The sequence below is a fragment of the Papaver somniferum genome, chromosome 7, assembly GCF_003573695.1.
Source record: "Papaver somniferum cultivar HN1 chromosome 7, ASM357369v1, whole genome shotgun sequence".
Lineage (NCBI taxonomy): Eukaryota > Viridiplantae > Streptophyta > Magnoliopsida > Ranunculales > Papaveraceae > Papaver > Papaver somniferum.
Genome location: NC_039364.1, coordinates 17,087,435 through 17,096,864, shown reverse-complemented (window position 1 = coordinate 17,096,864; position 9,430 = coordinate 17,087,435). Strand labels below are relative to the sequence as shown.

The window sequence follows — 9,430 nt, the reverse complement described above, 5'->3', positions numbered from 1 at the left end:
AGAGCCGAATTGCGAATCCAAGAGGAAGATGAAAGGGTTCCAAATAATAGGCTATGAACATCTTCTTATAAATACACAAAGGATCAACCACAAAGAGTAATATTTTCTTGTGCTGTATGCTTGCGAAAATATTCTTCTTTGAAGAGAAAACAAAAGTATGTCAGGAGGAATAGATCAGCCAGATTGGCCTTCAAATAAAGTCAGAAAGACTTTCTTAAATTCTTCAAAGAAAAAGATTGCAAGATTTGGCAGTCGAGACTCCTCTTTGCTAATGCCCGGTTAAAACCAATTTTCCTAGGAACTCTTCAACCTAACACTACCTTGAGTAAGCTGATGAAGCGTGTCCGTGATTCTCAAAAACGTATTCGTGCAGCAGAAGCCTGTGTTGCAGCTACATCAATTGAAACACATAGGATGAAAATCTCAGGAACAAAAGCCATGACTATATTAAAAGAATTTAGAGAACAGTGCGCTACACCAATTGAGAAACTAAGACAAGTTGCTGATGCTATGACTGCTGAGATGCATGCTGGTCTTGCTTCTGAAGGTGGTAGCAAGCTTAAGATGCTTAATAGCTATGTTGATAATCTCCCTACTGGAGATGAACATGGACTATTCTATGCTTTAGATCTCGGCGGCACAAACTTCCGTGTGTTGCGTGTACAACTGGGTGGAAGAGATGGGCGTGTTGCTAAACAAGAATTTACCGAAGTCTCAATTCCTCCTCAACTGATGACTGCCACTTCAGTTGAACTATTTGATTTCATCGCTAAAGAACTCGCGAGATTTATAGCTACAGAAGGAGAAGGTTTCTTCCTTCCTCCTGGTAGTCAGAGGGAATTGGGTTTCACCTTTTCATTCCCTATGAAACAGTTATCGATCGCATCAGGGACTCTTATTAGGTGGACAAAGGGTTTATCCATCGATGATGCCGTTGATAAAGATGTGGTGGTAGAACTAACTAAAGCCTTGGACAGACAGGGAATTGACATGCGTGTGGCAGCTCTGGTGAATGACACAATTGGTACATTAGCTGGAGGCAAATACTTCAACAATGATGTTGCAACTGCAGTTATTTTGGGAACTGGAACAAACGCAGCATATGTAGAGCGTGCATACGCCATTCCTAAATCAGGAGAAATGGTAATCAACACGGAGTGGGGTAACTTCCGGTCATCACACCTTCCTGTGACTGAATATGATCAGGCTTTGGACCAGGAAAGTCTTAACGCTGGTGAGCAGATATATGAGAAGATGATTTCTGGGATGTACTTGGGAGATATTGTGCGTAGAGTCCTCTGCAAAATGGCTGAGGAGGCTGGATGTTTTGGTGATATTGTTCCACGAAAACTTAAGACTCGATTCGTTTTGAGGACTCCTGAAATGTCTGCCATGCATCACGACACATCCACAGATTTGAGAGTGGTTGGAAGCAAATTGAAGGACATCTTTGGGATATCTGATACTTCCCTTGAAACAAGAAGAGTGGTTGTAGAGCTCTGCAACATTGTTGCCACACGTGCTGCCTGTCTTTCGGCCGCAGGAATCTTTGGTATTTTGAAGAAGATGGGAAAAGACACCGTGAAGAAGGGAGAGAAGCAGAGAACTGTGATAGCTGTGGATGGAGGATTATTTGAGCACTACACCAAATTCAGATCCTGTTTGGGCAGCACCCTCAATGAGTTACTCGGAGATGAAGCTGCACATACCGTTGTTATTGAGCATGCAAATGATGGCTCTGGAATTGGAGCTGCTCTTCTTGCAGCTTCTCATTCTCAGTATCACTAAGTTTAGGAACTCTGATAAGACACAATACCCGAAAGTTTATGACCTGAAAGTGTCTTGTGAAATCGCACTTCGGTCTTGCCTTCTTCCCATTTTCTTCCTGCTTGCTGTAAATTACAAACTTGTTGGCTTTGTATAAGTTAAATTCACTGTGTCACGATTTTGATATGAATAAATGTAGATTGCTGATAGACCAAAAACAAAAATGATGCCGAGTTCCTTTGGTGCATCAACCGACAAACAAGTTATGACCCCTCAAATTATATTCCAAAAAGCTTAAACAACACATATTTTTACTATTTAGCTTAAGTGATTATGTGGACCATGAGAAAATTAATAAGTACCAAAAACAAAGGAAATACTAAGAGAAGTGAGTAACAAAAAAGAAATGGGCAGCGACTTGGAAACGTGCTATTAGATACTAATATGCGATCGGATTGTTCTTCACCATCAGGTCGGCCACCTGATTTTACTCGTACAGGAAATGAAATTGAAAGGGAAGATGCTCTTCATAATCGATCCAACTCTCCACTACCAAAATATTATCTTTCCTTTCTTCAAACGGCGAAAAAAATCCTCAATGGGTGGGAAGCTATTTGTGACGATAATGAATTTTTAGATTCTTTTTTTTACGGATTCAGATGAGGATGTATCCGAAGGTTCAGATGAAACTCAAGATACGTCCGCTGTGAATGATTCATCTATTATTTTGAAGAGTATTCCTGTAAATTAGATAAATCTACTAGAGACCGCATCAGACATCCATGTAGGGATGGCCATTTGTCCCATCCAAACCCATCCTCGTGGGTACCCGCCCCGTTCGGGTAGGGTTTTACCCGCACAAATGGAGATGGGATTGGTAGTGAAAGGCTATAAACAGATAGAAGGTATAGACTTCTTTGATACATATTCACCAGTAAGTAGAATTAGCTCCATTAGGATGTTAATTGCTATAGCTTCTGTCCATAACCTACGGATACATCAAATGGATGTAAAGACAGCGTTTTTGAATGGTGAATTAGATGAAGAAATTTATATGGAACAACCCGAAGGCTTTGTAGTTAAAGGTTGTGAGAAGAAGGTTTGTAAATTGAAGAAATCTTTGTATGGATTGAAACTTGCACCTAAACAGTGGCATGAGAAGTTTGATCATGTGAAGATTTCTAGTGGTTTTAGAATTAATGAATCTGATAAGTGTGTTTATACTAAACTTGTCAAGGATGCCTGTGTGGTTGTATGCTTGTATGTTGATGATATGCTTATACTAGGTACAAACATGGATGTTATTAATACCACTAAGAAAATGTTGAATGAGAACTTTGACATGAAAGACTTAGGCCCCGCTGATGTCATATTAGGGATGAAGATTAGAAAAATTTCTAATGGCTATAGTCTGAGTCAGTCTCATTATGTTGAATCCATACTTAAGAAATATAATCAGTTTGACTGTAAACCTGTCTTCACTCCATATGATTCTTCTTGCAAACTCATGCAGAATAAGGGTGTAGGTGTTAACCAACTTGAATACTCGAGAGTCATATGAAGTATGATGTATTTGATGAATTGTACGAGACCAGACATTGCTTATGCTGTGAGTAGGTTAAGCAGGTATACTTGTAATCCAGGGCAGAAACATTGGGATGCACTTAATAGAGTGCTAAAGTACTTGAAGTACACAATGACCTTTTGTTTGAATTACGAAGGGTATCCGGCCGTCCTTGAGGGATTTTGCGATGCGAACTGGATAGCAGACTCAGAGGAGTCTAAGTCTACGAGTGGATATGTATTCACTCTAGCAGGTGCGTCTGTATCTTGGAAGAGTTCCAAACAGACATGTATAGCTCGCTCAACTATGGAGTCGGAGTTTATTGTGTTAGATAAAGCAGGAGAGGAGGCCGAATGGCTAAGAAGCTTTTTAGAAGATATTCCTCTCTGGCATAGGCCTGTGCCAGCTATATCTATAGATTGTGACAGCAAATCTGCAATAGGTAGAGCTAAGAATAGCTTCTACAATGGAAAGTCTATACATATGCGTAGAAGACATGATTCTTTGAAATTACTAATCTCCACAGGCGTTATTTCCATAGATTGGACAAGGTCCAAGGAGAATATCGCGGACCCTTTTACGAAAGGTTTCCCCAAGAAGATAGTTAGTAAAGCATCGAAGGGGATGGGGCTTAGGCTCAAATAATTAAACTTGCCATGAAGGATACTCAACCTTGCTGACTGGAGATTCCAATAACAAGGTTTCGAATGAGACAACTAATTTATGGTGGGTAAAGGTAAACATTATCAGAGAATTTCATTCTCTGTCCCTTCGTTATGGTGTTGATGTGATAGTGTGACTGCATGTGGATGATGACTTTTAATTAAGTCTTAATGAGTTCTATAGTTTCAATTTAAGATTGAAGTGGGGTGTAGCAGTAAACACTCTTGATGGAACTCACCCATCTGAATGAAGAAGTGGGTCACTTCCAATGAGAATGGAGCCGATTCTCTAAAGCATTTTGAGAAACAGGATATGTCCAGGGCCAAAATGGACAAAACGACACAAACTTAGCAACACTTGGAGGATATCATGCATGGATGTTATTATAATTACACCAAACGCTAGCAGTTCAAGACATAGTTCACTGTCTAGCTAGTAGTTCCGGTAACTTCACTCTAAGCAAGGTTCAAGACCTCATGGACACCTTTGCCTAAATGGTATTTTCCGTACTCTGATTTTTCGTTTTTTACCGAGATTTCATTCATGTGGGGGATTGTTGGAGAAAATGAGTTATTTAATAAATGATTTTTTGGTCTTGGTGTGGTTTGATCTCATGACATAAGGGTCTAAGGATACTCACTCATTTTTGAGTGAATGAAATGGAACCTTTAGTCCCACATTGTGGAAAACTAAAGAGGTGCTCCACTATATTACCATGTTCTCATGGATACGTTGTAAAACAATGTGGGTGGAGCGGGTGGGGCGAAAAATACATGTTTCGACCCATGCCCATGCGCGTGTACCAAGCACCAAGTCCGTGTCTACTTGAAATTATTTTTTGCAAGTTTTTAACTTGATAAATAATTTATTTAAGAGTTTTATTTATGGAAAAATTCCTTTTTTGTGTTTAATTGTTTTACAAGAAACAAAACTCGTTTTATAAGAAAAAACCTAAACCTAACTTGATTTGCAAGTTAATTTTCCTATAAATACAACTCGAAAATCTCTTTTCAAAACACACAAGCAGCGACCATCTCTAGGTCTTTTCTTCATCTTCTTGCTTTTATTTTCGTGCGGCGTTTTACTTCCATCCCCGTTGCTGAGTTTAAGAGTGGGTAACTTGTATTGTGCTAATACAAGTTATATCGGGCAGTCTTATCCTGGACAAATTTTCGCACGTTGGGGTTTAGCATTACTTTAGAGTATACCCGCGAACTAATGTGTTAAGGACAGCTTGTTGAACCTGTGATTCTGCCCTCATCAATTTGTTCGTGGTAGAGTTGTTTGATACGGTTCTTTATATTTATTGTTTGATACATCTGACGTTTCTTCTATTGTTGCAAGACTCCAACAGTTTCTGCAAAGCTCCTAACGATGTAAATCCAAGGGTACTGGATCATAGAGACATATATCAACAAGTAGAAGTGTCTAAAACAAGACGAGGTTATACCGCTGAATCTGTTGCTCCGAATGGATTTCCTCCTTATTTTCCGAGGAAAAGAGGGTGGAGAATTCGTATCGCGACTACATTTCACTGTCAACTGGCTGATGCTTTAGGTCTCAATGACTCTGTACGCACATCGCTTACCACCAGAACCAGTTCATCAGATGTCTAGTAATGATTCCACAACTATGGTTGTGGGAGAATGGTATTGTCCTTTTGTGTTCATAAGGGAAGCATAACCGAAAGAACAGATGAAGAATTCCATGTTTTATAAAATGACTCTAGAGCAGAGTTGGGAAGAGATATACACACGTGAAAATCACAGTTCTGCAGGCAATTTTGTATCCGTTAACAAAACTCTACAAAAGGAAGCAATTCGATTATTCGGTGACGAGGCTAAGAAGGATGATGCACAAGATGGTGATGGGTTTGTATGGTATAGGCATGTCAAGCCTAACATTAACAAGGAAAGGTCGAAACTTGGATTAAGTGCTGCAATTGTAGAGAAAATTAAATGGATTCAACAAATAGCAGGGTATGAAATAGAAGGAGAAAATAAAGATGTCACAGTGGAGAGAGTTGAGAAATTCGGAGGAGGATATGAGTGGAGGAGGTTTAGCTTTTTTGTGTTAGTTGAGAGGTTTACTTTAAGGAGAATGGATGGGAGCCTTGTTCTAACTTGTGACTACAAACACATCCATCAGACTCGAAGCAAATGGGATTGATACGAAAATTGATCCCAAACAACTATACTATATTATCGTGTGTCTGTGTGCATGGTCGTATTTGGGTTTGTTGCATTGTACAAGTGAGTTTTAGTACTTGTTGGTCTTGGGTTTTGCCTTCAAATATATCTATACTGGCTTATACTTGGCACCACAACCACTTCTCAAGTTCTAGTAATTTATTTTGGAGTTTAATCCCTGCTGCTATTATCTCCACTTTATGGAATGAAAGAAATTGCAGAATTTTTGAGAAAAACCACAATTTCAAGACTGATCAAGACTTAAGAATGGAGGTGAAAACTCAGATTTTAGCCTGGGCTAGTGTTGCGGGTAGGAGAGTGTATTTGAACTTTTCAAGTTCAATCCTCAATAACTGGGATGCTATCTTTATGCAATTTTTTGCTTTCAGTTTTCTTTCACTACTTCTTGTAGACTGTAATTCTCTTGTACATTCTTCTATCTAATAAATTCTTCTCTTCTGATAAAAAAAAAGAGTTTTACAAATAAATTGATTTGTGTGTACCTGTATTTACAGATTCTCAGCGTGGTAATTAAACTCAATTTAGTGGTTTCAATTTGGAAAATGTTATATGCACACCATAGGATATGCGTCATTTGAACACCATGATGTGTCATGTATTTTCAGAATTCATATTTTCTCGGTTAGTATAAGGAAAAAATATAGAATAGTCTATATTTAAGAGATTCGTATTTCTTCATCCATGGCTTTCTGCTAACTTGATGCTTCACAACTTCTTTGAAACTCTTGGGCTCATTTTCAGCAGTTATTGTTGCAAGATAATTTATGTGTACTGCTGAAAAACGATCACAACTCACATAATATGTTAAAGGATAAGGTGTAATTGAGGCCGATGATTGTGTAGTTTGAGTGGAAAATGGACTATTTTCCCATACCGTATGTGTCAAAAAAAACCTCGAGTCTCCTAGAAATAATTTTATGACGCTTTCCTTTACACATCTCACTTATATTATTATCTACCACGACCTCAGCTGATGTATTACTTCCGCCATTACCATTACGGTTAAGTGAAGCATCATGTTCATTCTCCTCCTGGTTGTTCTTGTACACTTCCTTCTATTACTTCAGTATCACATCAGAAATCGGTCTGAGGTTTATCAGCGCCTTGTATGTGTTTTTGTGACTCATCCTGTTGATGTTCAACAATATGCCCAGGAAACTGAAATTTCTCTTTATCCTCATCATAACTCCAACATGCTTCTTCACTTGATGTAGCAATTTTGGTATACTGTCCATCATTGATATTAATAAGTGGAAACTGTCGTTCATAAAAATCTACATCTCTTGACACTAAAATGATTTTGTGTCTAAATCATAAACTTGCCATGCCTTTTTACCAAATGAATACCAATGAAACACATATCTCCTTCCTCGACTTGCAGACTTATCACCTTTACTATTTTGATTATGAACATAACACAAAGACCCAAACACTCGCAACTGATCATATGGAGGAAATTTTCCAAATATTATCTCATATGGATTCTTGCTATTAAATAAAGGTATTAGTGTTCGATTAATCAAATATGCTTTAGTCAATCCACTTCCCCCTCCCACGCCCCCCCCCCCCCCCCACCACCCAGAATTGTATTGGTAAATTAGCTTGAAATCTCAAAGCTCTTTATACATTCATTATATGTTCATTCTTTCTCTCATATCTTTCATTTTGTTGCGGTGTACCAACACAAGATGCCTCAAACATTATCACATTAGCAGGGGCGGAACTATATCCAGGCTTCTCCTGGCTGAAGCCATCCCGAAATCATCCCAAGTCCATGTTTTTGTAGCCCATTCTATATTGGTCCATAAAGTGTGTGCATATTTTAGGGTCAAGCCAGGTCTGAAAAATTGCTCAAGCCAGGGCCGCACCAAATGTCTAGTTCTGCCACTGCACATTAGTCTTAAAATACTCACGCAAAGAATTTAATTTTGTCCCGTTATCACTTCTAACATATTTGATTTACTTATCAAACTGACTTTTGATAGGAACAATAAAATTAAAAAATATCAATTCAACTCAGTTTTGGTTTGATCAAATAAATCCGTACACCTCTTGAAAAATCATAAACTAGTGTTAAGAAATAATTAGCTCCACATGATTAAGGTGTCTTGTAAGGCCGCCATAAATCTAGATGAACAAATTCAAATAAACAACTAGATTTACTCTAACTAACAAGAAAACTACTTATACGATGCTTTGCTCGTGGAAAAATATCACAAGCCGTATTGTTTTTCCTAAATAATCTACTCACAACTGGTATCTTTTAAAAGACTTTCTTTGAAGGATGCCCCATTCTTCGATGCCACAGCTCGTACGGATCCCCATTAATTGCAAGCACTTTAACTGGAGGTACACCACGAAAAAAAATATAGTCCATATTGTCTCCTACCCACTCCAATCACCTTCCACGTAAACTGGTCCTATATAAGACACAATCTTTTAGTACACTGCACAACACAAAATAATTCATCGATCGTCTGCGTGACCGAGATTAAGTTACATGTTGACTGAGGCACATAAAGAACATTATCAAGCCTCAAACCACCAAGAAGAATCAATGTTCCAATTTTATCAGAGTTCGCATACTTTCCATTTGGCATACCTACTGAACAACTCTTAGTTTCCTTTTCTATATTGTCATCTAAATTATATGTGACATGATTCGTATCCCCTATATCCACAATGCAGGAAGCACGATTATTTTACCTTTCAATTGAATTTTCAATTTGTTTCAAACTTAAAAACTCAAGCACTTATTAAAGTTGAGTTGCTATCACGCCATCCAAACCAGTTCCATCTGCAGGTTCCGTACCTCCTGCCTGCTGAGCTGCAGGTATCTTCAAGTTATTGGCCCGCACAGGATTAGTTCTGCCATTACCACGGCCATCTCTTCCATATGCAGAAACACCACGACCATTACAACCACCAGCCCTGACACATATACTCTATACCACGAGGTCTGTCTCCCGACCATTTAGGATAGTAAATTAATTGATAACAACCATCTTCAGAATGTCCTTCTCGGTTACAATATTTGCAAAACTTTCCGACATAATTGGTATTCGTATTTTCTCTTTGATCAGGTTGCACCTTAAAAGCCATGACATTGTCTTGGAAAACTTTAGATAGATAAGTGTCTCTCATTTCCAAACGTTCAGAGTTTACTATCGTCTAATATGCATTATCAATAGACGGTAAAGGATCTATTGCCAATAATTGTTCACAT

General features: G+C 38.4%; 1 protein-coding gene and 1 pseudogene across 1 annotated transcript; both read left to right on the top strand.

Moving 5' to 3' along the window:
* The first annotated feature begins 423 nt into the window (after positions 1 to 423).
* On the top strand, positions 424 to 1,788 carry LOC113292582 (hexokinase-1-like). The gene has a single exon (XM_026541468.1). It carries the CDS (start codon positions 439 to 441, stop codon positions 1,786 to 1,788), a length of 1,350 nt encoding a protein of 449 aa, XP_026397253.1. The 5' UTR covers positions 424 to 438.
* A 3,769-nt stretch (positions 1,789 to 5,557) lies between these two features.
* On the top strand, positions 5,558 to 6,163 carry LOC113294231 (annotated as a pseudogene).
* Positions 6,164 to 9,430: the final 3,267 nt, after the last annotated feature.

Excerpts from the sequence above, each read along its gene's own strand:
- LOC113292582 (XM_026541468.1), top strand. The coding sequence starts at position 439 with ATGACTATATTAAAAGAATTTAGAGAACAGTGCGCTACACCAATTGAG.